The 20310-nt window shown below is 45.0% G+C and overlaps 1 protein-coding gene and 1 long non-coding RNA gene across 2 annotated transcripts in view; both read right to left on the bottom strand.

The window, feature by feature from the left end:
- The window catches only part of LRBA (LPS responsive beige-like anchor protein), a 564845-nt gene extending 552341 nt beyond the window's left edge, over nucleotides 1-12504 (bottom strand). The window contains exon 1 of the mRNA XM_054717692.1: nucleotides 12201-12504. Within this exon, the coding sequence (XP_054573667.1) occupies nucleotides 12201-12419 (219 nt within the window). The 5' untranslated portion in view covers nucleotides 12420-12504. The remainder of the gene's footprint in view (nucleotides 1-12200) is intronic.
- Nucleotide 12505: 1 nt separating this feature from the next.
- Nucleotides 12506-13765, bottom strand: LOC129149460 (uncharacterized). Its single transcript, XR_008556358.1, has 3 exons — nucleotides 13652-13765; nucleotides 13005-13185; nucleotides 12506-12649 (listed from the first exon to the last, which is right to left on the bottom strand). It is a non-coding gene; the product is annotated as an uncharacterized LOC129149460 (long non-coding RNA).
- Nucleotides 13766-20310: the final 6545 nt, after the last annotated feature.

The following is a 20310-nucleotide window of genomic DNA, read 5'->3' as shown; positions in this document are numbered from 1 at the left end:
CTTTTGAAGTTCCAATCACTGTGAAAAGTTCTAGAGGAACAAAAATAAAACAATTTATTAACTAAGTAATATAAAACAAAAATGTATCCTGGACATTTTTTCTGTCAAGTACACAAAAACTATTAAAAATATGTTTAAGAATAACTAATAAGGAACTGGTGGACATTGAAATTGGGTCTCAAAAGAACTGTTGGTCCAGAAAGAAACTTACTACAAAATGATTCATTTGCCTGTCAACATAACTATTATTGCTCGTCTCACATTCGGTTCTTACAAGTATATTTCTAGTAACACATGATCTCACTCATCTAGGGGAAATGATGAACAACATAGACTGATGAACAAGAACAGACCCAGAAACAAGGAGGCATCGATCGGACTGTCGGGCCTCAGAGGGAGGGTAGGAGAGGGTGGGGATAGGGGGGAGAGATCAACCAAAGGACTTGTGTGCATGCATACGAGCCTAACCAATGGTTAAGGACAACAGGGGGGTGGGGGCATCCGTAGGGAGGGGTGGGGGATGGAAATGGGGGGATGAGGACAAATATGTGACACCTTAATCAATAAAGAAATTTAAAAAAAATAAAAAAAGAATAACTGTGATAAAAATAGATACTTCATAATATAAAAATGTACTAGGTTAGGTCAGCTAAGTCAGTATGAGAAATAAAAAGCTCACTTAGTTTCCTTTTGTATTCATTAACAAACAGGAAAAAAAATTTATGATTTTTCAACTCACAATTGATTTCTCAGTTTAAAATAAACCAATTCAAATGGAAAGAAGACTACATTACCTGCAGGGGCTTAAATGATGGATTCTATTACTTCTAAGAAACTATAAATTAGTTTTAAAAATCTATCAATTCACCCAAATTTCTTTTAATCATCAACAATAATGTATAATCTCATAATATCTACTCATATACTTTGAAATATTTATTCCTCCTCTGGAAATTTCAATGAACAAAATGCCAACAGAAGCATTTTAAGAGCAAAAAATAATTACTCAGAAATAATGCATCTGCTCATACAGTGAAAACTACAAAACAGTGATGAAAGAAATTAAGGAAGACCTAAATAAATGGAAAGACATTCTATATTCATGGACTGTAAAACTCAATATTCCTCCAAAGTGATCAACAGATTCAACCCTCCCCATCAAAATTCCAGTGTGATTTTTTTTTACAAAACTGATGAGATGACTCTGCAATTCACATGAAAATGCAAAGGACACAGAAAAACAATTTTGAAAGAGAACATACATCCCTATCTCAAAACTTACTACAAAGCTACAGTAACCAAGACAGTTTGGTAATTATATAAGAATAGACTTATAAATCAATGGGAAAAAATGGACAGTCCAGATAAATCCTTACACTTATGGTCAACCGATTTCGGACAAAGGTGCTCAGGGTAATTCAATGGGAAACAATACCCTTTGCAAAAAATAGCAATGAGACAATTGGATATCCACATACAGAATTGATGAATTTAGACCTTATCAGAGCATTCTTTCACAGAATACAAAAGTTAACTGAAAATGGGTCATAGGCCTAAATTTAAGAGCTAAAACTATAAAAGATCTTGAACAAAGGATGTAAATGTTCTAAAATTAGATTGTGGTAATGTCTCCACAACTCTGTAAACTTACTAAAAATCCCTGAACTTTATACTATGAATTTTACCTCAATAAAGATGTTTAAAAACAAGTCACTTGTAAGAAAATCACAATGGCTGTTAAATAAATTCCAAGAACTACATAGTATATTATAGAACCAATACACTAATACTAGTTATATGGAAACAAAAAAGTTATAAAGTTAGAATATGATGATTGAAACTACCTAAATTTATAAATATTACTAGTGCCCCAGTGCACAGATTCGTGCACATTGAAAGGAAATTAATTAGAAGGTGGCCAGTGGGGCTGGATTGGGCGAGGTGAGAAGGGCCGGACACACCTTGGAGCCAACCTCCTATGGTCCCTCCCAGGCCGGCCGCACATGGGGCAGAGCCGCAGCTTGAAGGGCGTCTGCAGAGTGAGCGGGTCCCTCTGGCAGCTTGGCCTGCGGGGATCGAGCCGAAACAGGCTCCCCGACACCCCCCAAAGGGTCCCGGATTGTGAGAGGGCAGTTCTCAGATGACACACCCCAGAATTGGGCTCCCTCCTCTCTGGTTCCAGGGTGTATCACCCAAGAACCGCTGTTGCCAAGTCACTGCACCTTGGCAGCTCCTGCGTTAAGCATCTGCCCCCTGGCGGTCAGTGCGCATCATAGCTACCAGTCAGAGCGTCTGCTCCTTGGTGGTCATTGCACGTCATAGCTACTGGTCGGACAGTCACTCAGCTTTTATATATATAGACTAGAGGCCCGATGCATGAAGATTCGTGCAAAAATAGACCTTCCTTCCCCTGGCTGCCGGCAATGCCTTTCCTCCAGCCCAGAGCCACCTTCCACCTTCCCATGCTGCCCAGAGACCCGGAGCAGCTGGGGCGGGGCCTGCTGGCATATGCAAACTAACCTGCCATCACTGTTGGGTTGATCTGCATACTCACTCCTGATTGGCTGGTGGGTGTCATGAAGGTACAGTCAATTTGCATCTTTCTCTTTTATTAGTGTAGATAACTAGAGGCTTGGTGAATGAAATCGTGCACCAGTGGGGTCCCTCAGGCTGGCCTGCGAGATGAGGCCGAAACCAGCTCTCCGACATCCCCTGAGGGGTCCTGGATTGTGAGAGGGTGCAGGGCAGGCCGAGGGACCCCATTGGTGCATGATCGGGGCTGGGGAGGGACGTGAGAGGTTGGCCAGCTGGGGAGGGACTGTGGGAGGGCTCCAGGGCGTTTCCGGCCCATCTCATTCAGTCCCAATTGGCCGGACCCCAGCAGCAAGGTAACCTATCAGTTGGAGCGTCTGTCCCCTGGTGGTCAGTGCACGTGATAATGAGTGGCTGAGCAGCCTTAGCATATCATAGCATATTACACTTTGATTGGTTGAACGGTTGACCAGACGACCAGACACTTAGCATATTAGGCTTTTATTATATAGGATAGCAAATAGTTGTAATAGTATTTAACGTGCCACACATTATTTTAAGTGGTTTACAAGTATTTACTACTTTGAACCTCACTACAATGTGGTTTCCCTATTGTACAAATGGGGAAACTAAGACACAAAGAAGTTATAAAAACTTGCTCAAGATCACAAAAGGGTGTTGGGATAGTATTTTCCTCTTTATAGAAATACCTTTAAACCTATTTTATTATTTTGCATTTGAAAAGGAGACTAGTGGACGTCATGGCTGCTTATCCAGCATCCACTGACCCTTTCATTGTCTTATCCAGATTTTTATTTTTGTATCCACCCCTCGCCATACAGCCCAGGTATGAAAAACTGATCCTATCCTTAGGTATAGCATTTGGCCCAGTTTTGCTTAAGCCAATCAACACATTTCAACAGCCACAGTCATTTGTTCAGAGATCCAATCAGGGCTCTAGTTTGGAATGTTAGGACAAGAGGCTCTCTCTCCTAACTGCCACTGGCAACCATTCTACAACTGTGAGAGGAACACCAACAGATTGAAGCTGACATCATAGAAAGCAGAACAGAAATGGAAAGAAACTGGTCTTGAATATTATTGTGTTACTCTAACTCTTGCCCTACCTTTGGAATTCCGGATAAATCAGTCTATAAATCCTTTTTACTATATTTCAAACAAGTTCAAGTTTTCTACTACTTATAACATGAAGTACAAACTGATCTGGAGCAAGTATATTTCTAGAAGGGTAACCCTTAAACTCATGGGTAATCCTTAAACTCATGATGGCACACATCAGAATAAAAACATGTTCAATGAATATCTTTTAATTAAGGTTTGTATAAAAGCTTGAAAAGTGACTTTATGTCCCACATAGTATAGAAAACACAGTTTATTCTTGTATTATTACTAATTACTAGAGGCCCGGTGCACAAAATTCGTGCACTCAGGGGGAGTCCCTCAGCCCAACCTGCGCCCTCTCGCAGTGCAGGAGCCCTCAGGGGATGTCCAACTGCTGCAGAGGCAGGAGAGGCTCCTGCCACTGCCACTGCGCTTGCCAGCCATGAGCCTGGCTTCTGGCTGAGCAGCACTCTCCCTGTGGGAGCGCACTGACCACCAGGGGGCAGCTCCTGCATTGAGTGTCTGTCCCCTGGTTGTCAGTGCATGTCACAGCGACCAGTCATTCCACCATTCGGTTGATTTGCATATTAGCCTTTTATTATATAGGACTAGAGGCCCACTGCACAAATTCATGCATGGGTGGGTCCGACGGGCCCGGCCACAATCAGAGTGTTCGGGGCCAGGCCTGTTGGGAGGAGGAGATGGCGGGAGGTTGGCTGGCCATCCCACCCCGACTGGGGCCTGATCAGGGCCAGTCCAGGCCGGCTGGGGGGAAGAAACCGCAGGCGATTGGCCAGAAGGCCCCGCCCACAATTGGGGTGGGGGGGACCGATTGGAGGCAGGGCCAGCCATGGGGAGGGACTGTGAGCGGTGGATTGGCTGGCCCTGCCCCCAAATGGGGTGGGGGCAAATCGGGGATTAGCAGCCGGGGGAGAGGCTGTGGGAGGTTGGCCAGCTAGCCCCACCCCCAAATGGTGTGCAGGGAGTTATTGGAGGCGGAGCTGGCTGGGGGGAGGGGCTGCCAGCCAATTGGGGTGGGAGAGGCCGATCAAGGGCAGGGCCGGCCTTGGGGAAGGGCTGTGGGAGGATGGCCAGCCGGCCCCACCCCCTCACTGGGCCTGTCTGCTGACCTCAGTGGGCGACATAGCACCCGGTCATTCTGGTCGTTACAGCGTTCTTGTTGCTGGCTTTTTATATATACAGACTAGTGGCCCAGTGCACGAAATTCATGCACGGGGGGAGAGGGTGGTCTCTCAGCCCAGCCTGCACCCTCTCCAATCTGGGACCCCTGGGGGGCTGTCTGCTGGTTTAGGCCCGATAAACCGGCAGTTGGACATCCCTCTTGCAATCCGGGACTGCTGGCTCCTAACCACTCACCTGCCTGCCTGCCTGATCACCCCTAACCACTCTGCCTGCTGGCCTGATTGCCCCCAACTGCCACCCCTTCCAGTCTGATCGCCCCTAACTGTCCCCTCCCCCCGCCAGACTGATCGCTCCCAACTGCCCCCCCTGGCCTGATCGCCCCCAACTGCCCCCACCTGCTGGCCTGCCCCAACTGCCCTCCCCCGCCGGCCTGCTTGCCCCCAACAGCCACCCCCTGCCTGCCTCCTTGCCCCCAATTGCCCCCCCGCCTGCCTGCTTGCCCCCAACAGCCGCCTCCTGCCTATCTCCTCGCCCCCAACTGCCCCCACTGCCTGTCTGCTCACCCCCTACTGCCCCCCCTGCCGGCCTGCTCACCCCCAACTGCCCCCCCTTGCTGGCCTGCTCGCCCCCAACTGCCCCTTCCTGCCGGCCTGCTTGCCTCCTACTGTCCCCCTTGCCAGCCTGCTTGCCCCCAACTGCCCCCCTGCCGACCTGCTTGCTCCTAAATGCCCTCCCCTCCTGGCAGGATTGCCCCTAACCGCCTCTGCCTCTGCCCCGCCACCATGGCTTTGACCGGAAGGACATCCAGAAGGTCTCCCAGTCTAATTAGCATATTACCCTTTTATTAGTATAGATCCATGGTCGGCAAACTGCGGCTCACGAGCCACATGCGGCTCTTTGGCCCCTTGAGTGTGGCTCTTCCACAAAATACCACGGCCTGGGCGAGTCTATTTTGAAGACTTGGCATTAGAAGAAGTTTAAAAATTTTGGCTCTCAAAAGAAATTTCAATCGTTGTACTGTTGATATTTGACTCTGTTGAGTAATGAGTTTGCCGACCACTTGTATAGATTGTATTATTTTTCACATGAACAAATGTAAGCCTACTTTTGCCCCACCCTATATTTTAATAATTTTTTAATGTTTTTAAGATCTAGATTTCTAATTCCTGAAAAGTCAAAAGGTATTACACCATTGGGCCCATGTTACGGTAAAACAACAATCAGCTAGAATGGAATAGCAGCTGCCCTTTAAGTCTACAAGTACACCCTCAGCATAGTCAATACTAGCAGAGGCTTTGTTTGATGTGCTAAACTCCTCTAAGCATTAAGTTGTCACACTGTTAATATTTAGCAGGACCTATATCCATGTAGTCCCCTCTTATCCATGGGGAATATGTTCTAAGACCCTCAGTGGATGACTATGCTTTTCCTATACAACTATTTTTTAAAAAACACTTTTGCACTTTGGGGCCATTATTAAATAAAATAAAGGTTACTTCAACATAAGGACTACAATAATGCACTAATAAATGAGACAGTTACTAAATGACTAACTGGGGTAAGGGTTGAAGCTTTTGAATTGCTTATTTCTGGAATTTTCTCTTCATTCATTTTGGACCACGAGTCACTGCAGGTAATTAAAACTGCAGATAAGGGGATACTACCATAACAAAAAATTATATTCCTCCTTTCAAGCGTCAATGCTTTAATTAAATTCTTATACTCTTTAAACAAACAAAAAAAATTACATGAAAACATGCATTTGTCACCAGATCATGAGAACCACTATTCTTGAATTAAATAACATTGAATACCTTTAAATACCTGATAGAAGCCTTAACCTCAGCATCAAGTTCCTGAAAACATGCCAATACATTAATTATTCTGGGTCCAAACGTTTGACAAATAACATCAGCATACAGATGAAGACAAAAATAAAATGGTTTTGAAGTGCAACCAGAAAAATGTAAAAGTTGACCAGAAGTGTGAAACACTTGAATACACAGGTGTACCATTAATCAAAACTTATCTGTAAAACAGACTTGCAAAAGGAATTACAAGAAGGGTGGTAAATTTCAAATGACTTTATAGCTGAGTAAGTGCAAGTCAAATTAGCAAAGTTGGGAAGCAGAACTTTGTAGAGAAAGACTTCTCAAGTTATATGGCTCTACCATATAACTCTACCACTAATTTGGACAATTCTGGGGGATCAGAGTTTATTTAATTTTAACAGTACAACTTTATTATAATAGTTAATATGTCAAAAAGAATCAATAGAACATAACCTATTTTTTTTATTTTAAATAACATTTTTGTGGGAGGTTTTTTATTGTCTAAAGTTTTATGTATGTCTCCTTTTTCCCCAATTGACGCCCCCCCCCCAAGTCATTCCCACCCCAGGAAAGCCCCCACTGCCCCAGTATCTGTGTCCATTGGTTATGCTAATATGCATGCATACAAGTCCTTTGGGAACATAACCTTATTTTAATAAAAGACCTGAGCCCTGGCTGGTGGATCAATGGTTAGAGCATTCCCTTATCTCTCTCTCTATCTCTCTTTCACTCCCCCCCCCCCCCCCCGAAGGGTTGCAGGTTCGATTCCCAGTCAAGGGCACATCCCTGGGTTGCATATTCCCTGCCGACCCCAAGTCGGGCATATGCAGGAGGCAACCAGTTGATGTGTCTCTCTCACATGGATGCTTCTCTCTGTCTCTGTCTCTCTCTCTCTCTTTTCCCCCCTCCCTCCCCCCTCCCTCTCTGAAAAGCAATGCAAAAAAAAAAATCCTCAGGTGAGCATTAAACAATAACAAATAAATGGCTGAAACACAGAAAAATGTTATGATAGCTAACTAGTGGCCCAGTGCACAAAATTCATGCACTCGAGGGGGGGGGGGGTCCCTCAGCCTGGCCTGCACCCTCTCATAGTCCAGGAGCCCTCGGGGGATGTCCGACTGCTGGCTTAGGCCCGCTCCCCATGGACCTAAGCCAGCAGTTGGACATCCTTAGCGCTGCCACGGAGGCGGGAAAGGCTCCCACCACTGCTACTGCGCTCGCCAGCCGTAAGCCCAGCTTCTGGCTGAGAGGCGCTCCCCCTGTGGGAGCGCACTGACCACCAGGGGGCAGCTCCTGCATTGAGTGTCTGCCCCCTGGTGGTTAGTGCGCGCCATAGCGATCAGTCGTTCCGCAGTTCAGTCGATTTGCATATTAGCTTTTTAATATATAGAATATTATATAGGATAATAGTGTGAACTCCTAATGAAAAATCTTGTAAAGATAGGTTAAAAGAGGAGCACACAGGAGGAATCAACAATATTGGTAATATACTGGTTAAGTTAGATGGAAGGTTGACAGGGCTTATATTGTTACAGTATTTCATTACTTAGTCATGTTATATATTCTGTAATCTACATCCGACTTTTACAGTTTTAGAAATTTTAACCCAATGTATTGACTGTAAAAAAAGCTAATGATCAACTTTCTACATCCACATTCTGAGTGAAAAAAACGAAAATGTTCTCTTACTTTTAAGGTGTTTTTAAAGCAGTTTTTTAAAATCTATTTGAATGTTAAATAAGAAATTGAATGTACTGATAGAGGTTTCACCATTAATATTTAGCAAGACCAATGATTTTGTGCCCTTACATTGGAGAAAGCTATACCTAAACTATAAACACCTGCCAGAGAATCAAACAATTCTCCATCAACTCAAGAGACAGATATATTCCTGGAAAGGTTGCCATTCCCAGAATCATCAAATCGAAGGCAATCTAGTTAACCTTTCAGTATCTCAGTATCCTTATCTGTAAAATAAGACACAGGCATAACTAGAAGATATTGTGGATTCAAACCACCATATAAAACCAGTATCACAATAATGCAGGTTATAATCTTTTTGCTGGTGGAGGGTCTTGCCTTCAATTTGTTAAAAAAAAAAAAAAAAAAAAACACCCATGAAGCACAATAAAGCAAAGCACAATAACAGGAGGTATGAAGAATTAAAAAAACATGTAAAGCACCTGGCCCACTGCCTGGTAAGTAGTAATAACTTTTTAAAAATCACATTATTACTGGAAGCATCTGTCCTCATTTTGGCTCAAGTAACCTTTTATAAAAATTCAAAAAAAATATGCCGAAACCGGTTTGGCTCAGTGGATAGACCGTCGGCCTGCGGACTCAAGGGTCCCAGGTTCGATTCCGGTGAAGGGCATGTACCTTGGTTGCGGGCACATCCCTGGTAGGGGGTGTGCAAGAGGCAGCTGATCAATGTTTCTCTCTCATCGATGTTTTTAGCTCTCTATCCCTCTCCCTTCCTCTCTGTAAAAAATCAATAAAATATATTTTTAAAAAATTCAAAAATATAAAAATCATTTATTAGCCCAGACAGCATGGCTCAGTGGTTGAGCCTTGACCTATGAACCAGGAGGTCACGATTAGATTCCTGGTCAGGGCATATGCCCAGGTTGCAGGCTCGATGTGTGGGGCATGCAGGAGGCAGCCAATCAAGGATTATCTCTCATCATTGATGTTTCTCTCTCTCATTCCCTCTCCCTTCCTCTCTGAAATCAATAAAAAATTTAAATATTTTTTAAATGTTTAAGTAAAACAATCATTTATTATAACAGTGCAATTCCCGTCCTTGAACAGAATTAAGGCTAAGGCTGACAACCATCAATTAAGAAATATTTAGGTGCACCTGTATTAACAACATTGAGATGAACTAGATTACCAAATTCCCAACATTTCAGCTCCCCAAATTTTCTGAAAACTGGCCAACACCCTAGATATCCATGAAGGAGCATGAAAAGTATCATAAGAGAAAATGGAGCCCTAACCGGCTTGGCTTGGTGGATAGAGCGTCTGCCTGCGGACTGAAAGGTCCCAGGTTCGATTGTGGGCAAAGGCATGTACCTTGGTTGCGGGAATATCCCCAGTAGGGAGTGTGCAGGAGGCAGCTGATTGATGTTTCTCTCTCATCAATGTTTCTAACTCTCTATCCCTCTCCCTTCCTCTCTGTAAAAAAAAATCAATAAAATATTTTTTTTAAGAAAAAGAGAGAGAGAATGGAAAGAAAGGAACTAATCCAGTCCTCTCAGCAACTTTCTCTGCTTTATATGAGAAGAGAATGATGGGGATAAGTGGGCGTAATTGAACAGATTTTCCCTCTCCTTCTACAGGAGCATCTATTATCCTGCAAACGTACAACTGTGAGGGACTTAACCAATAACCTTAAAATCTCTACCAGGCCTACAGTTCTGGGCAGCATATAAGCAACTATTACCACATTTTTTAATTTTCCTTAATGATAAAATGCAAGTGATTCAAAGAACAGAGCAGTTCAAATCTTCTTTCTGCCAGAGGAATGTTGTCTTTCACAAACAACTAATTACCATCTATCACTATCACAGCTGTGTGTTTATCATCCAAGGTACATGAGGTTTAGATAAAGGGGAAGGAAAAACCTGAAAAGGAAACTTTTCAATTCAAGAGTCTCTATTTTGAAGTAAAGGAATATATCAATCTACCACTCATCTCCTTGAGATTCACAAACTTTTAGTTTATTTTTAAATATTTTTATTGATTTTTATTGAAAGAAAGGAAGGAAGGGAAAGAGGAAGGGAGAGAGAAAACATTGATTTGTTGATCCACTCACTTATACATTCATTGGTTACTTCTTATATGTGCCCTGATCTGAAGTCCAAACCAGTATGGGGACAGCGCTCTAACCAACTGAGCTACCCCACCAGGGCAAGGCTCACAAACTTTTAAAGTCTCCCCCCTCAACACACACACACACACACACACACACACACACACACACACAATCCAACAAAACACTGGTAATTGTTGAAGATAACAGGGTTCTTTATACTATTTATACCGTTCTATTTTAGTGTGTATTTGAAATTTTCCATAATATATAGTTAAAAACATGGGTCTATAGGTGTTTATACCTAAGTTCCAAATACAACAAACTGGTAGAGAAAGTTTTCATATTCCAAAAGTGAATTTCATCTAGCTATTTTCTCATTCTAGAAGTTGTATTGCAGGTGACCAGACTACTAGCAAAGGTGCAGTGAAGGAAATAATTAACTGCCCTGAAATAAAACGAGCCTAACCTTGAAAACATAGAGGCTACGAGGAAAGGTGCTAAATAATTATTACAACTACTGCACATTCATATTTGTTCCCATCTGTTATGTTCTAACACAAGTGATTATGTGGAAGAGGAGGAAGTATTTTAAGGCTAAATTTACTTTTTATTCTTTAAAAAGTTGATGGGCAACAGAGGTTGGAATAAAGAAATCTGAAAAGCCCTCATTAAAAATAACCATTTCTGGAGCATCCGAGATCTTACTCTCGGCATATGTCATCAGTTTGGCTCAAATAAACTCATAAAAACTAAAAAACTTTAAAAAAAAATAAAATAAAGCAAGAACCATTTCTAAGAACAGAAAAGGAAAGTATTGCATGTCCATCTTTATAAAATAACATTCATAGTTCATAATGGTATAACCAGCAACTTCCAGTGACCAAATATGCTAATTGCTAGACATGAATTTAAAAAAAAAAAACCAGAAAGATTATCCTATCTGCTAAAATCCTCTTTTCAAATAACCATTCAATGATTGAGCTTCAACCTATGAACCAGGAGGACACTGTTGGATTCGCTGTCAGGGCATATGCCTGGGTTGCTGGCTGGATCCCCAGTAGGGGGCGTGCAGAAGGCAGCCGATCAATGACTTAATCACTGATGTCTCTCTCTCTCCCTCTCCCTTCCTCTCTAAAATCAATAATAGATTTTAAAAAATAAAAGTAAACTGCCATTCCATTTTCACAATATAACCTTAACATTCATTCCAAATTTTGATATTTGTTAGTTATGCCTAAAAATAGGACTGGTCAAGATTGAAAATAAATGCTAACTTTGCAGCAAATTTATCTTTCATCAACCCTATGAACAAAATTCTGTGTTCAAAACTTATAGCAAACTATAACTTAGGCAGAGTCAAAAGGCAGCCCTACCCACTTACATTAACTTCCCGAGTCCAAAAAGAGGTCACAAGAACTTATTCGACACGTCAAAGAGAAATGCAGACTTACTTATGCATCTCTCCCAAAACAATTTATAGAATACAACTCCTCTGGAAAGCCCCAAAATATTTCCATTAGCCACATTTACTTTCTTAGTACCAAAAGGGAGCTCGGGAGCATCTTCATTTCACGTCATTTGAAAGATACAAGACACTGTTTCATTTAGGTCAGCAGAATCGTGTGCTTCCTACCCATGGAAAAAAAAGCCATCCTCGGTCTGAGTAAAAGCACATGGCTCCCCCTCTTTAACTGCTGGTTCCTCAACCCAATGAAAAAAAAGAATGTATGCTTTTGAAACAGGTACCCACTTACCAAGTTAAAGACAGTTTCTACGATATCCCTGTTGGACACTTCTCCAACTTCAACCAGTCCGGTCAACACAGCGAATTTCATTCTGATGCCCCTGATGGGGAGCCCCGGGGTCAGGGACAACGCACCCTCTTCGGCAGCGGTTCCTGCTCCTTTCCCTCCACCGCCCCCGTCATCACCTGTTGGTGGCGGGGAAGGGACCTTCGCGTCTTCGCTGGCCATGGCTAGTTCCCGAGAAGCTCGAGTCGCTGCAGGACAGCAGTCGCTGCCCTCGCAAGGAGCACCCGCAACGCAGAAAAAAAAAAAAAAAAAAAAACCGGAAAGGGTCACTCTCCCCAAGTTGCGGAGAACCCCCAAAAGCAGTCGAAGTGGAAAGTCCTTGGCGTCGCCCTCCTCCTCTGGGAGAATAGTTGTCCAATCTCTCGCCCCGAGGCTGACAACAACGCCAAACCCTATTGGAAGATTAGATAAACGTTAAATGGGCTAGGTTTTGTTTTAGGGTGTTTTAGGGGCGGGGGGGGAGGAGGGGAACACTTATGGCGCGTCAAGTTAAGTTCCTGCAGGGACCCCACGAGCAGCCCTACCCGCTTCTCCCCGACTCGAGGAGCGGGGTTCAGAGAGGGTAGGCGGGTGCAGGCGGCTCCCGAACAGGTTCCTCCTCCCCCACTCGCAGGCTCCGGGCGCAGGGCAGCCTCTCCTCACAGGTGCACCGAAAGAGAAACTGGCGCTGGGAGAGGGGGGGTGGGAGGCCGGAGGGGAGGACGGGGCCCCCACGAGCTACCCCGGAGGCAGAAAGTTACTCCTCACCCAGAGACTCCGGACCCGTCCTCACCCCGGCCCGGGAGCCGCGAGACGAGGTGGCGGCGAAGATCCGGGCAGGAAAAGGCGGGGGAAGGGGGCGGTGATTCTTCGCCTCGCTCAGCCCAGGGGGAGGAGTGGAGCACCTCTCGGGCACCTGAGGTCCATCGAGGAGCGGAGGGCAGGTGTGCTGTGGCCAGAAGGGAGGGGAGGCCGGGCCGGAGACCGCGAGAAGGGGGCGGGGGGGGCGGGGAGAGAGAGAGAGAGGTCAGTGCACCTGGTCGCAGCCTCCAAGTTTCCCTAGTCCGCTTCCCGGGAGTCCGCGGCTGCACAGAACTCCATGGCTTCCTGGTCCGCCCCACCCCTCCGGTCAGCCTTTGCAAAACTAGCCGCCGCTGGCGCTACGGCCGCCGGGACGGAGGCTGCTGGCGCCGGTGAGGATGCTACGGGCACAGCCAGCCCCGCCCGGGCTCGCGCGGCCGTCCCCGTGCCCACGGGCGGTGCTCCCCGCCGCCATGACAGCGCCGAGGCTGCCGGGCGCGGCGTGCGCGTGCGCGGGCGGAGGCGGGTGGGGACGCGCCGGCGGCCGAGGGGGGTCCGGGGCGGGCGGGGGCGCCGGGCGCGGACGTGCTAGCAGGACCGCGTGAGACACTTACCCGAGTGGGGCGCGCTGCTCCAGCGGCACCAGGTGTGCCCCGGGCCGGGCGAGGAAAGACCTCTCCCTCCGGGAGCCGGCTCCTCCCGCGCCTCCCACCCGCTGACCTGGGAAGGTGCTGAGCCGGAGGTTCTGACGCTCCTTCTGTGGTTGCCGTAGCTTCTCGGGCGCGGAGGGAACCCGCCCCACGTTACCCAGGTGTCGGGTTGGGCTGGGGAGAAGGACACCTGAGGGACCGCGGCGAGCCCGAGAGGTGGCGACGCCGGAGCCAGCGAGGCTGCCGTCCGCGGCTTCGGGGAGCGGAGCCCCCACCGCTGACGGCGTTCAGCTGTTGCCCGCCCGCCGCTGTCGGCGGAGACTTGGAAAGAGATTCCCACCGGGATGCCCCGGCAGCTGCCACCATTTGGAAGGGGGTGGGCGGGGGGTCGTGTCCGCGGGGAATGGGAAGGATTCGTTGCTTTGCAGCTGCCGTCGCACCAAACCTCTCCCACATTCTAAGGGAAGGGAAGATTCCCGGGGCAGCTGCTTTAAACGGCGTGGAGGCGGGGTGCAGTTTGCCTGCACATCTCTGAAGGGGTGGGTTTTTTTTTTCCCCCTCTAGTGATTTTCCAGGGTGAAAGTTAGATGCTCCTCCTTCTCGGATCACTTTAAAAGATAAATTATATTAGGATTGAAACCAGCCCAGATCGCCGTCAGCTGGGTCCTTGCCCTGCACTCCCACAATTCACAGCAAAGCATTCTTCCTCGTGTATTAGTTGAAAACCAAACAGGAAAGTGGTTTTTCACCCTTATGACTCTTAAAAGTCATAAGGCCTTTTTTTAAAAAAAATAATAATGTTTACAATACTGGCAATTCCCTAATATGAAAGAGAAGCAAAAGGTGAGGGTCAAACAAAAGAAAGTACCGTATGTTAATTTGAGAGATGAAATAGTTTCCTAGAGAGGGGTATTTGAGATGGGCTTGAAAAGCAAACTGAATTTTAACTTCCACATGGAAATTTGAGAGGAGGGAGGCAAGTAAGAAAAGATAAGCCCAAGAATGTTTAGAGAAGTGTTACCTTTTTAAAATACTAAAATGAATTCAGCTGCGCCAAATCTCATGTGATTGCAAAGGTGTGTTAAAAGATTTGTTTTCCATAAGTGGGTTTAAATACTCCGAAGATGAGATAAACATTTTCCTCATGATCTGAATTAGTAATTCGTGCATTGCCAAGAAGGCAACATCAGTGGCTTGCCATTCTTTAATCACTGAAAAAACTATTTTAAACACCCAGGTTTATAGTTCAGGTGGTTAAATGACTAAATCAGGAATAGGGAGTGTGGTGTGACCTTTAACATTTCTATAGGGGGGAGGGAGAGAGGCACTAAACAATGGAAGCCTTCTAATAGCATTTTGCTTTCTCAGATTTGAGCAAATATTCTAACCTTGAGTATCCTACTCCTATATAATAAAAGCCCAATATGCAAATTGACCAAAGGCAGAACAACCGGTCGCTATGACGTGCACTGACCACCAGGGGGCAGACGCTCAACGCAGGAGCTGCCCCCAGCCCGCAGGCCCCAGGCCAGCCAAGGCGGGTGCCAGCGGGCCCCCCACCCCCGATCACCCCGCTGGTTGCCCGCAGAGGGAGGCAACCGGCAGCAGCAGCGGTGGTGGGCGGGGCTGGCCGGCAAGCCAACCAGAGCATCTGCCCTCTGAGAAGGAGGCAACTGGCAGCAGCAGCAGGGCCATGGGGGGTGGGGCCAGGCCAGCCAAGGTGGGTGCCAGCACGGGGGTCCCCCCATCGCCCTGCCAGTTGCCCTACATATCAGCCCTGATCACTGGCCAGGCCTAGGACCCTACTCATGCATGAATTTTGTGTACCGGGCCTCTAGTGTTAATATATTGGGTTTATCAGGACTGTAAGGTATTTGTTAAATAAATAAATGTTCTCCATGAAGAAGGGACAGATGATAGTGAGAATACCCTAAATATGGTGTGGTCACAATTATTCACTATTAACACTTCTGGTGAAACAAAAGGGGCCTGAAGGCAATCACACATATTGTCAACCATTAAGTGTAAAGAACAGAACCATGAAAGTGCTTCAAGGTGTAATGGTCTATCAGCTGTTAAGCTCCTTCATGGCACAATACTTTGAACATTGTAGGTACTCGATACATATTATTTGGATCGAGTTAAAACTCTAACTTGCTTTAATTTTTCTGGCCTGAAAGCCCTTGCTTTAGTCTATACAACTACTATCAGTTAAGAAGAAAGATCTTTGTCTATATGGTAATCTTAAAATGAAAAGCAGTTTTACCATTTGTTAAAATTTTGACTAGATTTCTAGGAAAAAAGTCTTCATATGAACTATCAGCATATGTGTTTATCAGACTGCCTTCCTTGTATCCCTCTATCACACACTCAGCTACTACCAGTGGTTCTCAACCTTTCTAATGCCTCGACCCTTTAATACAGTTCCTCATGTTGTGGTGACCCCCAACCATAAAATTCTTTTCGCTGCTACTTCATAACTGTAATTTTGCTACTGTTATGAATCGTAATGTAAATGTGTTTTCCGATGGTCTTAGGCGACCCTGCTAGCGGTTCTCAACAGTAGCAAAATTACAGTTATGAAGTAGCAACGAAAATAATTTTATGGTTGGGGGTCACCACAACATGAGGAACTGCATTAAAGGGTCGCGGCATTAGAAAGGTGGAGAACCACTGTACTACACAAACAGGAAAAGAAAGAAGAAAAGCCAGTCAGTGTGGCACAATGGTTGAGCATCAGCCCGTGAACCAGGAGGTCGAGGTTCCATTCTCAGTGCGTGCTGGGGTTGCGGGCTGGATCCTTGGTGAGGGGACTTGTAGGGGAGCAGCCAATGGATGATTCTCATCCACCTTTCTATCCCTCTCCCTCTCTCTAGAATCAATAAAAATATATTTTAAAAGAGAGGAAGGAAAAATAAGCCTCCTGTAAATCCAGGCTCAAGTTTTCTATCACTATCTAATTTGTATCTCTCTCTGACATCACCATCTTGACAGAATTAAAGACTAAAGGGCTTTCATAATTTTACTTCTCTTCAGCATACATTGAAACCATAACAGAAAAACAAAACAGTGAATTCAGAGCAGGAAGACTTGTGCATAACTCAGAGGAACTCAAGCAAAGAGAATGTGATTTTATGGAGAAATCAAGATTATCAATCTAAAAATCTTTACCTATAATACAAAGAAAAGAAATTTTTTATAACAAAGATAGATGGGATTTTCTACTAAAAGGAACACGCAACCCCCTGAATTGTAACTTCTCGACATTTTCCTAGGATATGGGTTAAATGATTATACCTAAATGATTTGCTATGCACCTATATGTATATCCATGAATGGGGAGTTTTCTTCAAGTTGTTATTTAGCACAGCTTATGATATCACGGGCTGGAAATTCGTAGTCCTGGCATGCAGCACCCTCCTTGTGATAAAGTCAAACTGCTTTTACTAGTCATTAAATTTTACTAATAAATAAAATTTTAAATGTTAGTTACCTTTATCAATAACTTTTATTGGCCCTGGCTGTTTTGACTCAGTGGATAGAGCATTGGCCTTGCAAAATGAAGAGTCCCAGGTTCGATTCTGGTAAAGGGCACATGCCCGGGTTGCAGGCTCAATCCCCAGTAGGGGGTGTGCAGGAGGCAGCCAATCAATGATTTTCTCTCCTCATTGATGTTTCTTCCTCTCCCTCCCTCCCTGAAATCAATAAAAATATTAAAAAATAATAAAAATAAAATAACTTTTATTGGGCATTAGACTCTGGGAATATTTAGAATTTAAGAGGAAAAGACATTGTCTACTCTTACAGTTGGAAGCTCAAAAGTTTAAGATTAAAAATTCATATGGTTGTTCAAAATCTAGAAGTTCAAAATTATCTTTATACATTTTTTACATTTTAGGCACTTAAATTCTTTTTTTCTTTTGATATGTCACACTAGGGGTAGAGACTCTGAAAAGGGCAACATCTCTTCACTTTCAGCAAGTATGCTAGCCAAAGCATACTTTTATGACATAAAAATATTAGTTTGTTGATTTGTCTTTTCTGTTTTCCCATCTCTATTTTGTTCTTAAGTAGTGTGCAAGTAGGTAGTTCATTTGCAGTGTTCTCCTATGATGGTAAAAGAGTAATTGTCACGAGACTTAAATGAAATGTATCACCACCCTATCCCAAATTGTAATCTATATCCTACCTAATAAAAGAGTAATATGCAAATTGACTGCACCTTCGCTATGCCCAAGCCACACCACCAGCCAATCAGGGCGAGTATGCAAATTAACCAAACCAAGATGGCGGTTAATTTGCATATCAAGACAGTGTAGAAAGAAGCCAAGCCTGCAGAAGGGAGCGAAGCTGCGGAGAAGCAAGCAAGCAGGGTGGCAGAGAAGGAAGGGAAACAGGCAGGGCAGGGAGAAGGGAGAAAAGCAGGCGGGGCCAGGGGAGAATGGAGGAAAGCAGGCGGGGCAGCAGAGAAGGGAGGAAAGCAGGCAGGGCTGGGGGAGAGTGCAGCAGGAAGCCCTATTGCAGGAATCTTCCTGCAACGGGAACTCTAGTATATATATATATAAAAGCCTAAGCGACCAGATGACCAGCTGGTAGCTATGATGTGCACTGACCACCAGGGGGTAGACTCTCAACACAGGAGCTGCCCCCTGGTTGTCAGTGTGCTCCCACAGCGGGAGTGCAGCTCAGCTGACAGATGGGGCCAGATACCGGGCTCACAGCTGGCAAGCTCAGCTGTGGCACGGCGTGAGCCTCTCCCACAGACACTCCCCCTGCAAGCCCGAGGGGGGGGGGGGACAGGCACAGCGGTACCAGATACCAGATGAGGGGGAGCCACACGGCGCTCCTCCCCGGCTGCCTGCCGCTTCACACACTACTTCATGCTGTGCAGGATTGACGCCAACAGCGGGCTGGAGCCCTAGGAGCTAGCGGGTAAGGCTGGGCTGCAATCCACAGAGGTCCACTGATCCCAGCAGGCCAGGCCAAGGGACCCCACCAGTGCATGAATCCATGCACTGGGCCTCTAGTCTATATAATCTATATAATAAGTGCATATCAACTGCCAACATTATCAGCTAAATTCTGAATTACTTGTCCAGGTGATGTCTCTTGAAAGTTCAGTGTGTCCCCTAAAAGTGGTAGATTATCATTTCAATCATCGAGAGGGTATTTCACATAAGAAATCAGACACCAGGAGACTGACTTCAAGCAGCAGGAAAATAAATTACTATTTCTAGCCCTCACCTTCTGGGGTTTGAACTCTGAATTGCTTGCTAGTACTCCAAGTAGAGAGAGGAAGATGACTTCTGTGATGTAGAGGGTGGGGAACAGGGTGGGAGAATTGGGGAGACTTCTTTTAAGGGTACAAACTTGCAACTAGCAGTTAAGTCCTTGAGCTTTCATGCACAGCATAGTGATTGTAATCAACAATACTGGATTATAAACTTCAAAATTTCTACCACAAAATAATAATAATAATGATAATGATAATTATGTGACATGATAGATGTGATAATCATATTGTAATATATAAATATCCAATCAACAGGTTGCACACCTAAACTTACACGATGTTATATGTCAATTATATCTCAATATTTTAAAAAAGTAAAAAAGCTTCCTGGAGAAGGGAATGCCTTGACTCCTAAAGGAAAAAGAAGACAGCATGACAGGAGAAAAGGGTGTTTAAACCAAGACAGCAAGTGTGCAAAGACCTAAAGGTGAGAAGCACAGGTTCCAAAGTCTGTGGGACATCAAAGGGGAAATGTCCAATGAATAGTCGCAGCTGGAATTGGAGATACAAATGTGGTGTCATCCACCAGAATGAGAAAGTGCATAAGGGAAAGTGTCGAGTTAGGAGAGGAAAACAACTACAGACTATGGGTCTTGTAGGGGGCAGCAGCATACCCCCCTCATCAGCCCCAAAGATAGCCACATCCTAATCCCCGGAACCTGTGACTATGTTATCTCACATGGAAAAGGACTTTGCCGATGATAAATTGAGGATCTTGAGATGAGAGATTACCCTGGATTATATAGGTCCAATGTAAGTAATCACAGGGTCCTCATAAGTGAAAGACAGAGGCAGAAAGGTTAGAGTCAGTGAGAGATTTGAAGATGCTACACCGATGGCTTTGAAGAGAGAGAAAGTGGCCATAGGCCAAGGAGTTCACGCAGCCTCTAGTGGAGAAGGTGGAATCGGTAACCAGACAGTCCCACCTGTAGTCTCCAGGAGGAATGCAGTCCTGTCAGTACCTTATTTCAGCCCAGTCCATCCCATTTTGAACTTCTGACCTCTAGAAATGTAAAATAATAAATATGTGTTCTTTTAAACCACTAAAAAAAAGGAATATATTGCCACCTTTTTTATACATACAGCTAGTCTCAAGTATAAAAAATGATATCTTCGTGTTGTAATGCCTAATTCTATGGATTTTAACCTTGGCCTTACTTTAGAATAACCTGGAACCTTTTATAAATCCCAATGCCCAGGCCAATTAAATCAGAACCTTGAGTAGGACTCCGGCATTAATATTTCTTTACAGCTTCCTAGGTAATTCCAATGCAAGGGCAAGGTTTATAACCAATGAACTAACTTACTTTTATTTGATTTCATAATACTC

This window comes from Eptesicus fuscus, chromosome 6 (assembly GCF_027574615.1).
Source record: "Eptesicus fuscus isolate TK198812 chromosome 6, DD_ASM_mEF_20220401, whole genome shotgun sequence".
Lineage (NCBI taxonomy): Eukaryota > Metazoa > Chordata > Mammalia > Chiroptera > Vespertilionidae > Eptesicus > Eptesicus fuscus.
Note: the sequence above shows the minus strand (reverse complement) of the source record. Positions and strands in the feature narration are given on the sequence as shown.